This window comes from Dunckerocampus dactyliophorus, chromosome 12 (genome assembly GCF_027744805.1).
Source record: "Dunckerocampus dactyliophorus isolate RoL2022-P2 chromosome 12, RoL_Ddac_1.1, whole genome shotgun sequence".
Classification (NCBI taxonomy): Eukaryota; Metazoa; Chordata; class Actinopteri; order Syngnathiformes; family Syngnathidae; genus Dunckerocampus; species Dunckerocampus dactyliophorus.
In genome coordinates this window covers 15945113-15965521 of record NC_072830.1, presented here as the reverse complement: position 1 = coordinate 15965521, position 20409 = coordinate 15945113, and the positions used below count along the sequence as shown (strand labels likewise).

Sequence of the window (20409 nt, the reverse complement as noted above, 5' to 3'; positions counted from 1 at the left end):
TTTAGGGGTGTCACAAGATTTCTCGTTCAGAAAAAAAATGTCTTGTGGGACGATAATAAATAAATGAATTAATCACACAATAAATGAAAATGAACTCAATCATTTTGCCATATGAATGCATGTCTGTTTTCCTCGTCTCCCACTTCCAAACAGGCAAGAAGAAGGTTCACTCTGTGCATTGGTGTCAACACCTTGGCGCACTTGTTCCGTAGAACAACGGCACAAACAGAGTGAGCCATTTTGTCAGAAATTGAATTAGTAGATTGCAATATATTGTCATGTTTTTTATATTATTTTATTGTATTTTTCTTCAAAGTAAAGTTGAAATCTCATCTCGACGCAATCTCGTGGATGGTCTAATCTCGTGAACTGAGTGTCTTGTGATACCCCTCATGATTTACGTTCGGTTTTAAGTATATATCGATAGAATGACTAAATTTAGGAGGGATGCGCCTCCAAAAAGTTAAAGCACAGTCATCATAAGTCATGAATTAAACTGGCCATCAACAAATGACTTAGTTCTATGAATGGTGCCTTCATCGCGTTTTCCTGACAGTTTTAATAGATTAGTGCCCTCAGGAAGTATTGACATAAAAATGTTATGAGTGATCCCTCACACCAAACGTGCACCGTGGCATCAGTCGACTAGACTGACTCGTGCAACATTATGGCCCAGGAAGGAAGGAAAGGGGAAGTAGCAGTATAGGGCTGCTGTTTGATAGAGGGCGAGGGTCTTACTTTATTTGTTTTTGATTGATCTCAGCTATCTGGGCAGCGTTGTGACCCGATCCCCTACGCCACAATAGGTAAGGGTCGGACCCATGTCTGAGAGGGGAGGGGGTCAGCAGGTGGAGGGCTCTAATCACTCTCTCCTTTAAAGGGGAATCGCTTTGGGTGGTGCCTCTGTGCTGGATTCAAGTGGAGTAATTAAATGGCGATACTGATAATGGTAATAACAGCTGCAGGATGCATTTGTCAATACTGTACTAAGAAGGTGTGTGGCTTTGCACTTGACCTTGTGCACAAAAAGAAATGTTAGCAAAGAAAACACAAGCTTGAATCAATAGAGGACACACTTGAACGATAGAAAGGAGTATTCCCCTTTAAAGATTTGTTCCATGTGCAAAATGCCATGCATGCATTCTCTAAACTTCTCTCTCTCTCTCCGACCAAACAAATAACAATCTCCAAACAAAATTCTTTGTCACATTTGTCGTCTCAAGTGCTTTGGTTTCTTTTTTCCGTCATGTGACCGTCTTCAATGGCCATCCTTCTTCTTCTACTTCTTCTTCCTGTCACATGGCTCGTTCTTTTAACGGCCTTTATTCCTCTTGCTGCCATCTCCTCCCGTCAGCATGGTGAAGCCTCTGTGCGCAGTGTTCATGTTGATCAAAGTGTGCTGTACAGTGTTCATGTCTATGGAAACATTGACGCCGGCGCACCGTGCGGTGTGCGCCCGACTCTGCGACTTGTCTTCCCCTCTGCTGCTAACGGCTGTCACTCTCTCTCTCTCTCCACAGCAGCACGTGATGGACACTATCTCTAAAGCTCATTGGCCTTGTCGATTAATCCATGCAACACATGTCACCTGAACTTGACTTAACATTAGAGAATTTCACTTTTCTTTTTTGCCCATCTTGAACTTCAATTCAAATGTTAGAATAGTTGTTGCGTCTTTCAATGAGCACAGCATTGTGTTTCAAAGAAAGGCACTTAAAGACATGGGGGTGCCTTCTTACTGTATTTTCATTACATTACGGACTGATGAAGTTTAGAGATGCATATTTCGCAGCATCTCTGTTTTATGTGTTTCAATGTATAAACACTGATAGGATCTACTATATAGTCGGAAGTTGTAATATTATCCATTTTTGGAAAATTAGTTTGTGGAAAAAGTTCTAATGTTACGAGAATAAGAGAATAGAGTCAAAATATGGCAATCAACTCATAATTGTTAGAAGAAAATTTATGAGAGGAAAGGTGAAATCGGTGGGGAAAAAAGAACATTTTCAAGAAGAAAATAAAAAAAAACAACAACTGCAAAACTGAACAAACAGCTGTAACTTTACGAGAATGAAGTCAAAATATATAAATAAAGTAGTTTTATTTATTTATTTTGTTTAGTCTTTATTAAACTTACAAGAAAAAATTGAAATAGTTGGATAATAAAAAAAAAGAACATTTAAAATAAGAAAGTTGAAATACTTGGCATTTTACGAGATTAAAGTAAAAAAAAAGTCAATATTATGAGGAAAAAATTATTTTAAAAAAGTTGAGATATGAGAAACAAACAAAACAAAACAAAGTTGTAATTTGAGGAAAATTAGGTTGAAGAAAATGTACCTGTACATATTTCTAAAATTATAAAAGACAACAAAAGCAAAGAGCTAAGTTGATACTAATAATAATATGTTTCACCTATAACACAAAGTTCAGATGCAGTTTTTTTTAAAGATATATAACTTCTTAGCATATCTACATGTGTTGATTTACAAAACATCAAGGTAGCTCTCGCATCCTTTCATTTTTCACGATGTGGTCCTCTGTGGGAAAAGTTTGGACAACCCCTCCTTTAGTGGTAATCAGATTACTTACTTTCATGAAAGCATGAAAGAACATGAACAAACATGAAAGTTATCAATCAGCAAATTAATGTACTTTACACAATACACCTTGAACTAAAAATAAATTAAATATTTCCAAAAATAACATAAATCAAGGCAGAAGAAACACAAATGTATTCTTATATAAGATATGTAATACATGAATTATCTACTCAGAGATGGGGGGAGTAGCCAACAAAACAACTGTACTCATTTAAGAGTGTTGTTACTTTACAACAATTTTACTCAAGAAAAAGATATGTGATGTTATACATATTGGCATCGGTTGATATCGGAAATTGAAATTGGGACAATATCGGCATATCTGTTATCTGTAAAAAAGCAAATATCGGACATCTGTAATTATTATCGACTTAGGATGAATGAGATGTGTTCTCTGTCAAAAAAATGGCCTATTTTCAGTTAAAAAAAAAATCCAATAAAAGGTTTGCGGGTTTGTTAATTGGAAATGTGCGAGGAAACCCTTGATTTTCTTGACCGTTCCATGAAGTGTCTGGTGGGAGGAGCTAAGATGCAACCAGGAAGTTTGCAAATAAGGAATTGAGCCATACATGTTTCACATCATGCTAACTAGCACACCACATTGCATGCCAGTGAAGATGGCCGCCCCCATTTCTGTAAGAGCCCATTAATCATAATAATGTAATAATAATAATGTGGATAAGAACTCCATATGAAGTTTCTCTTTTGCATACCATTAGACATTTAGTAGTATTCATTTGTTCCATTGTATGAAATAAGTAACAAATTGTTCCTTTCTGAAGCAGTCACTATGTCAAGACCCAAACCTTCAGGAGTCATTGCAAATATGATGATGTTAAATAGAAGAAAAGAAACTACAAAGTGTAGATTTGTAAATATATGTACACACGTACTGTTCGTATACAACTCTGACAATGGGGTAATTCATGTATTGACTGCTTGAGAAAAATTTCTAGCTAATCAGTTCACCAAACTCTTCCTCATCTTCTTCCTGTCCTCGTGTGTTGTGTCTAAGGCTTATCATGATCCATGTGTGCCAATTTCAGCGTCTTAGTGAGAGACCTCTCAAATAGCGACCAACGTGCCGTTATTCTGTGTTTTTACAATGAGACAGGATGCAGTGTTGTTATTATCAGGATTAATGCGGGACGCTGTACGCTGTGCCTCTCTGTGTGCTCTCCTCAGGGAACCTCTAGGTGCGTCTGGTGATTCTGCTGGGTCTGAGAGTTTACCAGCACTGCTGCACCACTGTATTACTAAAGCCAAGGGAATGGCCGCCAAAAACAACAATAACAATGCCACTTCCGCGAGGAGAACTGGTGAGTCCCACGTTTCCATCCATCCGGTTTTCTATACTGATTAGGCTGTTCTGGGTAATGTGGAAGCTGGAGCCTATTCCAGCTGACTTTGGGCGCAGTGTTGGAAGATGGGAAATTATCACATCAGAAGCCTAAAATTTGCGTATTTTGAGGAAAATGATTGTACATACCCAATTTGGCATTGCTCAGGACCATCTTCTACACAGTAAGACATTACCACAAAGACGGTGTATAGTGTGGCTTATAATGCAATTGTACCTTTAAAGATAGGGGTGTCCAAAGTGCGGGTAGGGGGCCATTTATGACAGCTGTTTTTTTGTTGGCTCGTGGCATAATTTTAAAAATATAATTGAACAAGAAAAAAAGCAAAAATTTAAAAATCAGGAGAAATTTTTGCAAGAATAAAGTCGAAACATTAAGAGAAAAAAAATTATAATTTAATGACAAAAATCATAATTTTATGAGAATTACATCTAATATTATGAGGAAAAATGCACTTTATGTATAGATGTTTTTTTTTTTATAGTAATATTAGGAGAGCCAAACAAAACAACGAATAAAGGTGTCATTTTTGGAAAATTAAGTTGCGGAAAAAGTTATAATATTACAAGAATAAAGACAAAATATGACAGGAATAAAGGCATAATTACAAGAAGAAAATTTACAAGAACAAAGTTAAAATAGTTGAAAAGAACCCCACCAGAAATAGCAGCAGCAGCCTTGTTATGTTGGAAAATTAAAAAAAAACAGCAGTAATGAAAAAAAACAGTTGTAATTTTACGAGAATAAAGTAAAAAGTACAAAGAGAAAAATTTTGTATTGTAATGAGAAAAAAGTCTCAATTTTAAAATAACTTGAGGAAAACAATTTCACTTTAGGAGCACAGAATTGAAATTAAAAAAAAATTGGGTTAGGGTAAAAAGTTATAAAATTATGTGAATAAAGCCCAAAATTACGAAAATAATATTTACAAAGATTTTTTTAGGAGAAAGTGGAAATATTTGGAAAATTTAAAAAAACACAGCAAAAATGGGTAAAACCAAAGAGCAAAGAGCGAGGTTCATACTAGTAATAGGCTTGTTCACCTGAGATGCAATTTTTCTTGAAATATATATATCAGGGCTGTCCAAAGTGCGGCTAAAAATACACACTAAAAATATAATTTAACAAGGTAAACAGCAAAAATGGAAAAATCAGGAGTAATTTTTCAAATAATAATAATATATTTACATAATAATGTGATAATTTTACAAGGATAACGGAATATTATGAGGAAAAATTGTGTAATTTTAGTAGACTCAAATTGAAATATTAAGTAAAAATACTTTTTCGTAATAATTTTTGGGAAATTACACTGGAAAAAGTTATATTACAAGAAAAAAGTCAAAATATGATGGGAATAAAGTCATAATTAGAAGAAGACAATTTACCAGAAATAAGTTGAAATAGTGGCCCGCACGGTGGTCTTGTGGTTAGTCACAGTGAGGAGATCGGGAAGATCTGGGTTCGAATCTCCGTTGGGCATTTCTGTGTGGAGTTTGCATGTTCTCCCCGTGCGTGTGTGGGTTTTCTCCGGGTACTGCGGCTTCCTCCCACATTCCAAAAACATGCATGTTAGGTTAATTGGCGACTCTAAATTGTCCATAGGTATGAATGTGAGTGTGAATGGTTGTTTGTCTATATGTGCCCTGCCATTGGCTGGCGACCAGTCCAGGGTGTACCCTGCCTGTCGCCCAAAGTCAGCTGGGATAGGCTCCAGCGACCCTAATGAGGAGAAGTGGCATAGAAAATGGACGGATGGAAGTTGAAATAGTTGGCGAAAAAACAGCAGTAAAGTAAAAAAAATAAAACAGATGTAATTTCACGAGAATAAAAACAAAATATTAAGAGAAAAAGTCACAATTTTAAAAGAACTTGTAATATTATGTGGAAAAATAATCATTTTAGTAACATATAGTTGTAATATTTTAAAAATATATGTTTTTTTTCTAAGTCATAATATTATGAGAAACAAAAATAAAACTAAATAAAGTTGTAACATTAGGTTGTGGGTTATAATATTATGGGAATAAAGTCAAAATATTACGGGAAAACCATTACGTTAGTCATAACATTACAAGAAGAAAATTTACAAATATTATTTAAAAATAAAGTTGAAATAGTTGGAATGTTATAGTTATGTTCTCCACGCAATTGACAAAATCTTCTCCACGAGAATCTCGGGTTCGGAAGAAACTGTCTGCCCTGACGAGAACGTTCACCGCCGGGTATGTGATGGACAGTCGCGTGAGGTGGAGGGTCATGTGCCTGGCGATTCTTTCCATTGAGGACATCAAAGACATCTACCTATTCGGAATTATGATAACAGGTCTGTTGCTGATTGGATTAGGTAATGTCCTGGTGTATCGCGGAATTTGGAAGACGGAGACAGCAGTCCAATGCGACCAGCAACTGCCCGTCATGACTAAAGTGGTAAAGCCATTAGCACTCTGACTGTGACTATGAATCACAACAAGAAAAACCTTTTGGAGAAGCTTTAGTCTTTGCAAAGGCAGATTGATCAATGGAGAGACCAGTATGGACAAACAGACTACCCCAGTGTATTGGAAGTATCATAAGTGACAAGTTAAAGCCATTCTCCCGTTCTCTCTCTCTCTCTCTCTCTCTTTCACCTATATCACAAAACCGGGATGCAGTTTTTTCTTGAAATATAAAGAACTTCTTAGCACTTTACAAAATATCAAAGTGGCCCCTCCATCCTTTCATTTTTCACTATGTGGGCCTCGCTGGAAAAAGTTTGGACACCCCAACATTGATGGGAAAAAGCTGCCACTGGCAGAACAGCACCCTTACCTATATGGTGTGCAGGATGAGCCACTGCACTGAACAGCCCAGAATATCAGTCCTAATAATGTAATATAAGAGTGTCACTCATATTTAATCATCTTCTTAATCATGCATTAAAGGGATAGTTTGGATTTTTGACATAAAGTTATATGACATCCACCTCAGCAGTGTAGTGCATCAGTCTTGCAGGCACGTGTGTCCTGCACTTCCACTACTTAATGTTACATTGTTGTCTGTGATACAGTGGATCCTTGGCTGGCTGAAACCTTGGTTCTGCCTCGGCTCGCGTACATTTCCTGGTTAGCTTCTTGTCGTGTTATTAATACACTGTGTGAGTCCAACTGTGGACTAACATCCCTGTTTTCGGCCTTTAACTATTCAACCTTTTGCGGAACCCCTAATGGTTCAGCTGGTGCATCACTGGTGTGCTTTTCTCCCTAAGGTACGGCCCACTCTCAGACCCAGCAGATATCTAGGACACCCCAGGAGGACTTTGAGCTCGGCAGAAAGAAGAAAAGGCAGAATAAGAAGAACCCCTATCTATATTTGACCTCCTTGCTGCATCGTAGGCGGTCGGACGACGACCAGACAGGCATCCTGACCAGCGCGGACTCCGAGGGCCCCAATTATGGAACCCTCCGCTGACCTGAGGCGCCCGCCTTCGTTAACGCCAGGCCAAGCCATTCAACTCGACTAGAAGCCCACCTCAGCCCGCCGTGCTCCACCCCCCGATCTTAGTATCAAGGTTTCTTATCATCTCTGGAGTCTACGGGGCTATCAGGAGGCATCCATGTGAGTACAAAGCAAGACTTCTTCTCCTCAGTCGTCATGTCTACTCGACAACGAGGGACCTCACTTGAAGATGTATACTGTACATAGATAGTAACAATAAGGGAAAGAAGCTCCCTCCTAAAGTAATAATTAACAAAAAAAAAAAGTGTTGTCACAACACATGAAGATTTTTCACTCATGCGATGGCGGGCGGGATCCATGTTTTTTTTTTTTGTTTTGTTTTTTTAGTGATACAGTGTACTGTTAAGCCCGGTGCGTTCACGGACCGAGAGTCCAACTTTTCCTACAATACAAATAGTGTCAGTATTTAAACACAGGGTTCTTACCACCAAATATACCTCAGAGTAAACGCAGAGTTGCTGTAATTCTTGTGGTATACTGTACGTACTTGACCTTTTTACATATGGATGGACAAAAAAAGGTTTTGGGTCACACAAGGCGCTCGCCTTTCAACACTTCGGCTAGCGTTCTGTTCCCGCTATTAGCTGGCATTGTTGTGTTTATTTAGCTGTACTATCCACTGAGACTGTGTCTTAATGTGTCGATGTTATGGCTTTTGTGAGAACTCTCCAACGAACTCGCCAAAGGTCGTACTCGCTGGGGGTTAGACGAACAGGGTGATGAATCGTAAATGTTCCCGTAGGTTGAGTTTCACTTATTAAGGAATAACTTGTGACGTGTGGCACATCTGGAGGTGCCTTTTTTTGCCTTTGCGCTTGTGTTTTTTCTAGCATAAACTTGCCTTTTCCTTTGGCTCCTCTCCGGGAAGGACGCCAATACTATTCTTGTGTTTTTAACTTCCTTCTCTGCCGAGGGAGGGCGTGCCAGAGAGGATGCATGACGACTCCTGTTTGTTTGCTTTCATAGCTGTGCATTTCTATGGAAGACCATCCCACAGTACCTGCAAGAAGAATCAAAGGAATGCACAGGTTTCAAAAAGGACAAAAAAGGCAAATAAACCAATAAATAAAACTTGATGCAGACAGAATAAAGGTGCTGCATGTTAAATAGCAACTTAGCGTAGGATGCCTCATTCAGCTGGAAAGTGCTAAAAGCAATGATCAAGATACAGTGGACCCTTGGTTGTCGAACGTAGTCTTTAAGAAATCAAACGGCATTACAGTGGGACCTCCAAGGTTCAAACCCAATCTTTTCACTACTCTAAACGACAAGTATCAGCAGCTAATGTTAGCACAGGATCTCCACTATGCTAACTAATCCACGATGGCTACCGACGGATGCTCCATTGGAACACGCTAGTGTTTTCGTCTTCATTTGTTTATGTTTTTGTACTTTTGTACTGTTTATGTTTTGACTTTTAAGCCACATTTGTCCATGCAATATGACCTGGGGTAGTCAAATTTTGCAGTACCACCTAAATCCATTCCATCAAAAAAACATTTAAATACTGCATAGCTGTTTTCAGTAGCATTTTAGCATAATTACCGTACGGACCCGAATATAAAGCTTTTTCCAGGGAAAAAAAGCAGTCTAGAGTCGTCTTATATTCGGGTGGCGCCAAACGACACCTCCCCAAGTGTGTCACAGCTTTTCTTCCAACTATGACCACTGGGAGATAAACATTTTTGAGATACAAATGTACATTCAAACCTTGGTTTTTTGAAAGCCATCCATCCATCTTCTTTCGCTTATCCGAGGTCGGGTCGCGGGGGCAGCAGCCTATGCAGGAAGCCCAGACTTCCCTCTCCCCGGCTACTTTGTGCAGCTCCTCCCGGCAGATCCCAAAGCGTTCCCAGGCCAGTTGAGAGACCTAGTCCTCTGAAGTGTCCTGGTTCTTCCCCGAAGCTTCCTAATGATCGGATGTGCCTTGAACAATTCCCCGAAGGCAGGCATTCGGGAGGCATCCTGACCAGATGCCCAAGCCACCTCATCTGGCTCCTCTCAACGTGGCGGAGCAGCGGTTCTACTTCCAAGTTTCTGCTGGATGACAGTGCTTCTCACCTTATCTCTAAGGGAGAGCCCAGCCACCCGACGGACAAAACTCATTTCACTTATACCTGTGACCTTGTCCTTTTGGTCACTACCCAAAGCTCATGACCATAGGTGAGGGTAGAAACGTACTGTATATCGAGCGGTAAGTTGAGAGCTTTGCGTTTCGGCTCAGCTTCCTCTGCCACACAAAGGACCAATGCAGAGTCCACATCACTGCCGACACCGCACCACACCAATCAATCACACAAGTCGGTCTCTGATTTTCGAACACCTCAGTTTTTATATGATTTGGTTTTTAACGTCAGTTTTCATCAAAATTTGGCCTCGGTTTTTGTACACTGTTTGGGTTATCGTACAATACTGTGTTTAACAAACAAGTCCATTTACCGTGTACTGTATCATTATGCGGAATCAACTCTCCAAACTAACTTTTTTTTGAGTCTGACTATTAAATAATCCGCTATGGGGCCAAAGAAATTTGCGAGTGCCAGCAATTTGATCAAAAAAGTGAGAAACACTGGTGAAATCAACAAATGTTTTGATGTCAAGAAAAGATAAATTGGATATACATTATTTTCTATGGGAATAATGGCTTTGGTTTGTCTGACCTTGTGGAACAAATTAATAACAAAAACTGAGGTACCACTGTATTTGAACTTTCACCATAATAACATGTTTAACTACTGCACAGCTAGTGATTAGCAAAATTCAGTATCGTAGAAATTACAACAGCAAAAAATGTATATCAATCCTTACCTTGATGAGTTCCGCATTTGGCGATAAATTAAAAAAGTTAAAGCAAAAAAATAAAACCCATCCAAACATTTTTGTGAGGTCAAATTTCAAAGCGTTCCATTTCCGAGGGTCCATTGTAGCAAAGAACAACAAACACCATGACTGTTTAACTACTGTATATTACTTGCTAGCTACTTCTCTGTATTTTTTGTTTTCATTTTTTGGACACTAGCCGATAATGAATGTATGTTTTTCGCTGTACAGGAAATGAATGTCCCGATGTCGCAGTTCATCGAATGACCGCTGACGTTGTTGTTGAGGTGCAGCTGCAACCTGCATCCAAAATTGTTAAACCGGTACTGTTAGACCCAACACACAAGCTCTTTTTGTTGTTTAGTGAAAACAGGAAGGAAATTGCCACACATAAATCTGAAAGAAAGGGATGATTGCCTGAAAGTGAGTGTTAGTTAATCAGTATCATGTAAGATACAAGGATATAAGGACAAAAAAGATCTATATTTGTTATGTACTGTACATGGTGTGTATTGTATTTGTAAAGAGAAACCATGTTATACAGGAAGACATGTCTTGTATGAGGACGTGTGAGGAGCCCACCAGAGAAATTAGATTATATAGATTTATATTTAAAAAGAAAATAGTATTTGCTTACAGTTCGGCTTTAAGTGGTTTCGGAAACATTTTAAGGTGCCTCGTTTGTCATACTTTTAGCGCACATTGAGAAGGTATTAATGGTGGTAGCGTACGATGTATCCTCGCCATAGCCTGCCGGCTGCACAACTATCTTCTGGTTGCATAGTTCGCCCATACACTGCTGATCACAATATTAAGACCAGTTGAAAAAATGTAAAAATTTACCTTTTGCATTGTTGGATCTTAAGGAGGTTGTAAGTGGAGCTTCAAAATACAAAATGAAGAAATGGAAGTGAGACAAAAAAAATTGTGAGGAAGCAATTTATTGCAAAAAAGCATTAAAGTGAAATAGGCGGTTCATCAGCTGATCAAATGTTTAAGATCACAGCCTTTAAAAGCCAAAGTCTTGGCAAAAATGTGGATTCAATGTCATGTTCTGTCTCATATTCACACTGTCATGATCTCTTGATGGCAAAGGCAAAAAAGCTTTCTCTCTTTGAACGTGGGCAGACTGTTGAGCTGCGTAAGCAAGGCCTCTCGCAGCGCTCCATTGCTGCTGAGGTTGGATGCTGTAAGAGAGTCATTTGAAACTTCTTCAAAGATGCTGACGGTTATGGAACAAAAAAATGGTAGACCCAAAAAAATCGCACCGGCCCTGAACCAGAGGATCCGATTGGCTGTCCGTCAAGACACAGGCAGATCCTCGTCCCAAATGAAGGTTGTTATTGGTGCCAAGTGCAGTCCAATAACCATCAGACAGCATCTGCAAGAGCAGGCTTGTAGGAACAAAAAAGGACTTCAAAGACCTCGTCTCCTTCACCGCCACAAAATTGCCCATTTGGAATTTGCACAAGAGCACCAAACATGGGACATTCAAAGGTGGAAGAAAGTTTTATTCTCTGATAAGAAAAAATGTAACCTTGACAGTCCTGATGGCTTACAACATTACTGGCTTGACGAGGAGATCCCACATGAGATGTTTTCCACACGGCACAGTGAAGGGGGCTCCATCATGGTCCGCGGTGTTTCTTCCTTCAATGGAAGAATGGAGCTTCAGGTTGTGCAGGGGCGTCAAATGGCAGCTGGCTATGAGGAAATGTTGCAGAGGGCATCTTTTTCAAAAGGACAATGTTACAGTTCACAAAAGAAAGGACTTCTTCCAGAGGAATAAGCTCACTCTTATGGACCATCCTGTATGTTCCTCTGATCTAAACCCAATTGACAACATTTTGGGATGGATGACAAGGCCACAAAACATCCAGACAGTGAAGCCACCTTCACCACCTGGAGCAACATTCCCACTGGCATCAAGCGTACCCAAACCAATTTTTGAGGTGATTAACAAGAATGGTGCAGCTACTCATGACGGAGTCCTTTTTTGAAAATGTCATTTCTATTTTGAGGGGGGTTGGTTTTTTTTTTTTTTTGAGCTATGGTCTTAACCTTTTGATCAGTTGATGAACAGCCTATTTCAGTTTAATGCGTGTTTGCAATAAATTGCTCACTCAAAAATATCGTTTTGCATTTTGAAGCTCTACTTAGAGTTTCCTTGAGATCCAACAGTGCAAAATATCAATTCTTGCAATTTTTCAACTGGTCTTAAAATTTTCATCAGGAGTGTACAAAGAAGCTTTAGAAGCTGACTGGCGTCTTCTGTAGGAATTAATTTTGGCTGCTCGCGCGCACACGCGTAGATTGACTAGTCATCCAAAGCTAACAAAGGCTGACTTCATGTACAGGACGTATCGTTTACATTAGTTTGGAGTGTGTTAGTCGCTTCTCAGCATTACGACTTGGTGCTACGTTAATCTCTGTGGTGCTGTAGAGTAGAAAAATCGGAAATTCTTTTTTTGGAACCTGCTAAACTAGACCCCCCGTCTCTTATCATAACAGTGTGACCATGATGGTGATAGACCATACTGGAAAATAGTCGTATACTCTTCGGTAACCTCAAAATACTAGACTTGTGACCTTCAAATGACCTCGCGATGACCTGTTTCTATAGCGTGCGTGTGTGTGTGTGTGTGTGCAGTGTCTGTCTGTGCTTCCAAGGTACCCTCTCTAAAAGTAGACGTGGTGATATTGAGAGTATTAACCCAGCCTAAAACGAGGAAGCATAACCTGATTTGCATTATAGGACACACGGAGGAGACGGGAGAGCAGCGTCAGGTCGTCTTTTTCGTACACAAATGCACCTGTAGGTCCACCATCGTGATTTCGCAGCACTGTTTTTCCAAGCACACGACTGCAGGGGCATCTCACGCCACATCTCCACGGTCACAGAGACACTTTTAACCGCGACCTCAAACCACTTCTGGAGTTACCGTCACTTCTGCTACCAATAATGGAAGGTAAAGTGCGATAATTAATGTGGAGTGACTCTTAGAACGAAGTAATATGTACTCAAACTGTACATCCTGAGGGTCTACAGATCCTGAGGGCCTAGAGATTTCTGATTTCTCCTCAACTTTTCTCCTAACTTGCAAATTTTTCAAGTTGTTGCAGCTAATGTTATTAATCTCTGCTGATAATCGGATGATTGTATGCAAAATGCTGGTGCCAGCAACTCTTATAGTGGTTTGTACAGATACAGAAAATAAATAAATATTATCAGGGTCTCAATAGTATTTCATTATTAAATAATATCAAATATTTCACAAAAAATTCTGGCATGACAATAATTAAGAACTATTGGATTAAGAAAAAAAGAATGCAATATGATTTCACTGATATTTAAAACATGATTTTAAAATCAATTTTGTCGTATTATATGCAGGGTCGTCTTATATTGGGGTCAACACAGTACACCTTAAAATATGCAAAATAATCTGCCAACAGAACAAGAACATTTGACTTGCCAAAACAATGTGAAACAAACAAAATGACAATTTTAACGCGTCACATTTTCTTGTCCTGTGGGCGGATTAGTTCTTATTTTTATTACTTCTCTAATATATCTCAGATTTGAGCATATACATATTACTTAAGATACGTTAAGTCAGATGGGATAGGCTCCAGCTCACCCCTGACCCTGATTAGGACATACAGTCATCCCTCGTTTATCACGGTTAATTGGTTCTAGTCCCGAACACGATAGGTACATTTCCGCAAAGTAGGATTCAATCTTAATAAACCTGTGTATGACCTCCTAAAATGTTTTTTTTTAACATTATTAGAGCCCTGTTGACATGAGATAACACCCCTATAGTCACCTTTATACTGGTATGACTTAATATACTTGACATGATAAGCAATAATAAGACATAATAAGTCTCCATTAGCATTGGGAAGTTCCTTGTTGTTGTATATCTCAAAGGTAGTGTGGGTCGATTGTATGGCATTTCAGTCTATCATCCATCCTCACTACAACGTTTGTCACTTGATTGATATACACAACAGCCAGTCTGACATGAATCTGCCATACATAGACATACACTCTAACAATACTGCTAGCTTTGTTTACACCACATTGTGCACTGCTTACGCGCAGGCTACGGGATCTCTGAAGTGACACAAGAGACGGCTGCCGCTTTAATAATAGCAATCTACCAAGCTAACTAGTTCGCCGACAGTTTATTGATTCTAAACTTAAGGGTTTCATTTGGAGTGAGGAAGAAGGGCAAAGTAAGAAGCCAAAAACGTACCACTTCCACACGGAATGGGAGGGAAAAAAAATGTCTTTGTCATATCGGACTGCAAGGATCCATGGCTGCAAGTTAAGGTAATGTAATGTGAAAAATGTCTCATCAGTGTAACATTACTGACGCCCAATGACCAGAATACTACATATGGCTTGTATGTGAATATATTTTGACTAGTAATAGGCCATAGTCAACCACGAAACAGCGATCATTTATTAATTCATTTTAACGTAACGAGGGACGACTGTAGAATGGATGAATTACTTATGATAAGGAAAATTGTTCTCACATGAAATCATAAAATCAGACCTTCTTTTCAGATATTTAATCTTGCGTAGATTTCCGTTTTGCGGTGTAAAGCAGAGCTAGCAGACCAGAGCTTTCCAACGTGTGGCCATTTTGCATTTTTTGCATGTACTTAGATCTACCGTTGCAAAATGTCAATTCTTCCATGTTTTCAACTGGTCTCGATCAGGAGTGCAGTACAACGCTTTGTCACAGGCGCATGAGAAACTGCTGCTAATTTGTTTACGTCTTATTCCATGAGCAAATAACTCCAGAAGCTAACGTTGGCGTAAAAAGTGTCTCTTCCTTCTAGTACTGTACAGGTTAGCCACGCGTTGTCATCGAACCACAGAACGCTCACACATCCTCGACTTGGGTTTTTAGGAATGGATGTCGTCTTCAGAGATCTTTTTTCTTCCAGCATTCTGAACAAAAAAAAAACATGTACAGTGTTAAAGAGGGCTGCTTTGGTTGGACGTACTGTTAGCGTTGTTTCTTTTTGTCCCAACTTCTTTGCTTAGTGCATCACTCGCTCCTGTCGGGGTGATACTTACAACTAAATTGTTTTTTTTTTCAATTGTATTAATCTTGCATGTAGAGACAATACAAAACCGCCTATTTAGCAGTCATTCATGGACATCCGAGCTGGTTGTTAATAGACAGAAACCTAGAATAATATGTAGTATTTTCTATATTCTCTGTTTTTTCATGTGTACCAGCACTGAGGAACTAGAATGTATTGTTATGATTATTATGATTATTATTATGATTATTATTGTAGGCTACAATAAGCACTACATTGTTAACTGTTTTAGCATAAATGCTCATAATCAAGCAAACCACGTAGTGCTTCAATGAAAATACACATTTTCAGTCTCCATCCACCCAACTCTGTGCTTACATGTTTACATTCTGTATTCTGGTGCAACATCTGTTTCTGACATTTTCTTTTCTTTGCGCTCATTTGTAAATACGTCAAAGCAAACAGGTTCTGTTTCACTGTTCTGTTCCGTCATCAGGTTTAACGCTTCACTCAACACTATGTGAGCAATTAACTCATACTGTACGGTGCTGTACCAAAGCCTTATGTATGATATTTCTATTACTTTCCCCACCGCGGTTCAGTCACATCTGTAAAGTCACCTTCCAACGCTCATGGGTCTTTTTCTTTTTGTGTCAAGGAAACAGCAACAAGCTACAATGTAAAAAAAAGAAAACAAAAAAAACAACACTCTGGCCTGGCTCCGCCCGGCCCAGATGTAACGCCTTTATTTGAAAGGGAAAGCGCACAGAGCCTCGCTGCTTGGTGGCCGAGCACACCATCTACGCTCCGCCCACACGGCAGTGTCGTCATTCATGTCACCATATCATGTCGAATGCTTAGTCCCATATGGAATTTTTTCTCTCAAATTTTTGTATTTTGATATAATAAAAAAGACAAAAGAGGTCTCCCCCTGGTGTGCTGTGATTTTCTTTGTCCAAGTGGACGCCTGGCCGTTACACCCCCCCCCAGGAGGTAAAACTTTGTATAAGATGTCTGTATCGGGTCATTTTTCCTTCCCCAAACTGTTCCCACACCATATACAGCTTGCATTCATTGTGGGCCACACCGCCGTTATGGTTACCCTCAGAGGGCCTCCTTTAACTTGGAAACGCTATAAATGTATCACCGCCTCATGATGTTACACATTTGATTATTAGCATTTGCATTTTCTTTTACTGTTTGTCTCACAAACGAACATTGAAATCAGAAGTCAACGTGGAAAGCACAGATTTGATTTATACAACAATTCATTTTAAATCGTGTTTGGCAACAAAAAAATAAGAACTGCATGCAGTACAAATTTTCTGTCAAAATCGACAGAACAAATACAATTCTGCAAGATTGTTTATTTTATTTTATTAATATTTTTACCTAATATACAGTATTTAATTGTTTAAATCAATAAAACTAAAATATATAAAAAATGTTTTTTTAAATACAAAAAAAATCATAGAATAAAATGGTCTTTTATTGTATTATTTCCAGGCCACATAAAATGATATGCTGGGCCGAATCTGGCCCCCGGGCCTTGAGTTTGACACCTGTGGTATACAGCATACAATTGTGCAACATTTAACGTTTGCATTTTAAAATAAATAAATGTAGATCCAATAAATGTAGATCTTCCACAAGAATTTCCACAAACAACATAAGCAATGGTGTGTGTTGCCGAGCATTTGGAAGCTGTGCTTTTCTGGCAGAACTGGAGAGGATTTGTTTTTATTTTTATGAAAGTTGAGAGACAGGAAACTATTAAAACGATAGGGTGCTGGGACAGAAGCGCAAAATGCGATACTTTCCCGGTGAAAACAGGAGTGCCCTCGAGCCTGTTAAAGCACCAAACATGAGAAAAATCTACCATCTACCTCACTTGTGTCGATATTTTATACGATATTTTTGTGTCCATCCATCTTTTTTCACTTATCCGAGGTCGGGTCGCGGGGGCAGCAGCCTGAGCAGGGAAGCCAAGATTTCCCTCTCCCTGGCTACTTCGTCCAGCTCCTCCTGGTGGATCTCGAGGTGTTCCCAGGCCAATTGAGAGACTAATCTCTCAACTTCTCCAAAGCCTCCTACCGGTCGGGAGGCATCCTGACAGATGCCTGACCCACCTCATCTGGATTATTTCAATGCAGAAGATTTTCTCCCGGATGACAGTGCTTCTCACCTTATTTCTAAGGGAGAGGCCAGTCACCCTATGGAGGAAACTCATTTCAGGCCGCTTGTACTCGCGATCTTCTTCTTTCGGTCACTAACCAAGCCCATGACCATAAGTGAGGGTAGGAACGGAGATCGACCGGTAAATTGAGGGCTTTGACTTTTGTCTCAGCTCGCTCTTCACCATAATGGACAGATGCAGAGTCCGCATCACTGCAGATGCCACATGAATGCGCCTGTCAATCTCACGGTCCAGCCTTCCCTCAATAATGAACAATACCCCGAGGTACTTGAACTCCTCCACTCGGAGCAGGATCTCATCCCTAACCTGGAGATGACACGCCACCCTTTTTCCGGTAAGAACCATGGACTCACACTTCGAGGTGCTGATTTTCACACCAACCCGCTTCACACTTGGCTGCGAACCAATCCAATATGAGCTGACGATCGTGGCCTGATGACGGAGGACCGCATCATCTGCAGCAAGCAGAGAGGCAATCCTGCAGCCACAGGATCCTCTCAACGGCCTGGCTGCACCTAGAAATTCTGTCCATAAAAATAATGAGCAGAATCAATGACAAATGGCAGCCCTGGCGGAGTCTAACCCTCACTGGAAACAAGTCCGACTTACTGCCGGCAATGTGGACCGAGCTCTGTCACCGGTCATACAGGGAGTGAACCATCTGTAACCCAAATTTCCAGAATACTCCCCACAGGATTCCTGTCTTGAATACTCTTGAATGCCTTCTCCAAGTCCACGAAACACATGTAGTGGTTGGGTAAACTCCCATGCATGTTCCTTTATTACCAAAGCTTTTTTTAGACACATGATTTTATGCTAAAAAGGTCACTGAATAAAAATGTATAAGCAAAATGCATGTGTTTTGAAATTCAGCTTCTAAAATACTGAGCTTAAAAATTCAGTTTGCTAAAATGTATAAAACCTCAGTGCAAATATTTTTTTTTCAATGTGATGTTTCAAAATTCACATATACAAGAAATTAAGACCAAACCAATCGTCTCAGAACCAGCCAATGGGTTATAAAGTGCATAGCCATGTGACATAGGTTGTTCAAAACCCGGAAAGTGTGTGTGTGAAGTTTTGAAATATGGAAATGGTTTGCACTGATCATATCATTTTTACTAACCAAATTTTTATGAACTGAATTTTTATGAACCTAATTTTAAAATACAACGTAATTTTTTAAACGTACGCATTTTGTTTATACATTTTTAAATATGCAATGACATTTTCAGCATTACTTGATGTGAATTTTGTGAACTGATCTTTTTTTACATGATTTTTATGCTGAAAATGTCACTGAATAAAAATGTGTGTTTTGAGATTCAGTTTGCTAAAATGCACAGTTTAAAAAAAGCATACAATTTTGCCAAACTCCAGTGTTTTAAAATGCAGTTTATAAAAATTCAGTGCAAAAAAAAATCAGTGCAAATAAATTTGATGTTTCAAAATTCACATTTATGGGAAATTAAGACTGAATCAATCATTACAGAGCCAGCCAATCAGGTGTAAAGTGCAAAGTCATGAGACAGGAGTCTTACAAAGCCAGGAAATGTGTGTGTGAAATTTTTAAATAGGGAAATGTTTTGCACTGAATTTTTTTTTTACATTGAATTTTTATAAACCAAATTTTAAAACACCATATTGACTTTAACCAACATATTTTTAAACATAATTAGGCATAATTTGACATTAAAAAATCGGACTTAAAACAAAATTCAGCTGAAAAAAAACTAATAAAGTAAAAAAAATAATAATAATAATCTTACACCCACCATTTCAGCTCCATTGTACAAATGCAAGTGTAAAAAATGCAGGCTTCGCTACACATCTTAAAGGATTACCTAGAGTTCTGCCAACTATCCGTCACTCAGCACACACAACACACACAATTTGGGGGGTATGCGGTAAAAGTAGCTCCACAAACCCAGGCCTTCTGCTCCAGATGCAAATCGACAAAACCTAACATCAGCAATCAGACTTAATTGGTCCCGCGACGGTGGTTATCAACTTACTTTGTCAAGTCTGGTTTTCGGCTTTGAGCTCAGTGAGCATTCACATGAAAGGGGGCGTTTGACATTATATAATTCTACTTCCGCTGAAAAGTGAAGCGATACCAGCCAGTGTATTTTCCAAGAAATGAGTACGTAATTATTTGAGTGTTATGAGGAGTTCCCAAAAAATTATGATTGCTAAAAGCAACACTGTCGGCGCCAATACAGCGAGGGAGAACTTCTGGCATGCCAGCATGCAACGTATGAATGCGCAAGTTAACACTAATTATTACAAAAACTCTCCCCTACCAGTCTTTTCATTTATCAACGCTCAACATTGCACAACTTTGACATATGAACACTTACCCAATTAAAAAATAAATACACTGGAGCAACAACTTTCGTTTTTGATGTTATAGTTTCATTAAATATTTTAATCTGCTGTATCTCGTTGTGGCCACTAGATGACAGTGTTTTGCGTGTGACGTGTTCTGTGGCGACTTTTTATTTTTGTTTGCTTTTCATAATAAAACAAGCGTTTTAATGGAGTTGATTGACGCCTCAGTGTTTATTCTTCCAGCAAATATTGTAATATAAGAAGACTAACAGGCTGAGTACTCGCGCAAGGACTCCTGTGACATTTACATCTGCTAACATTAATTATTAATATTTCATATTGGATTTTATTTCTGGTGCTTGCGTCTAGCGTACTTCCTCCTCTGAAAATCAATCTGGCTTATGGATAATATCCCCCCCCCCCCTTGTCCCCATGGGAACCTCGTAGGTCCTCAATACATGGTGACGCCATCTCTGAATTACTTAAGTAGTGAAACAGTGGCACTTTCATAGCCCATTTTAAGATGAAA

General features: G+C 39.2%; 1 protein-coding gene across 5 annotated transcripts in view; it reads left to right on the top strand.

The window, feature by feature from the left end:
* The window catches only part of igsf9ba (immunoglobulin superfamily, member 9Ba), a 95096-nt gene extending 74711 nt beyond the window's left edge, over nt 1-20385 (top strand). The window contains exons 20-22 of one of the 5 annotated variants that reach the window (XR_008573260.1): nt 3792-3925; nt 7215-7564; nt 8432-20385. Coding sequence is in view for 3 of the 5 variants with exons in the window: in XM_054795343.1 (XP_054651318.1) it covers nt 3792-3925; nt 7215-7417 (337 nt within the window). In the remaining 2 variants the exon portion in view is untranslated. Of the gene's footprint in view, nt 1-763; nt 3928-7214 lie in introns of those variants that run through there. The other 4 variants (XR_008573261.1, XM_054795343.1, XM_054795344.1 and 1 more) reach the window with 4 other exon arrangements.
* Nucleotides 20386-20409: the final 24 nt, after the last annotated feature.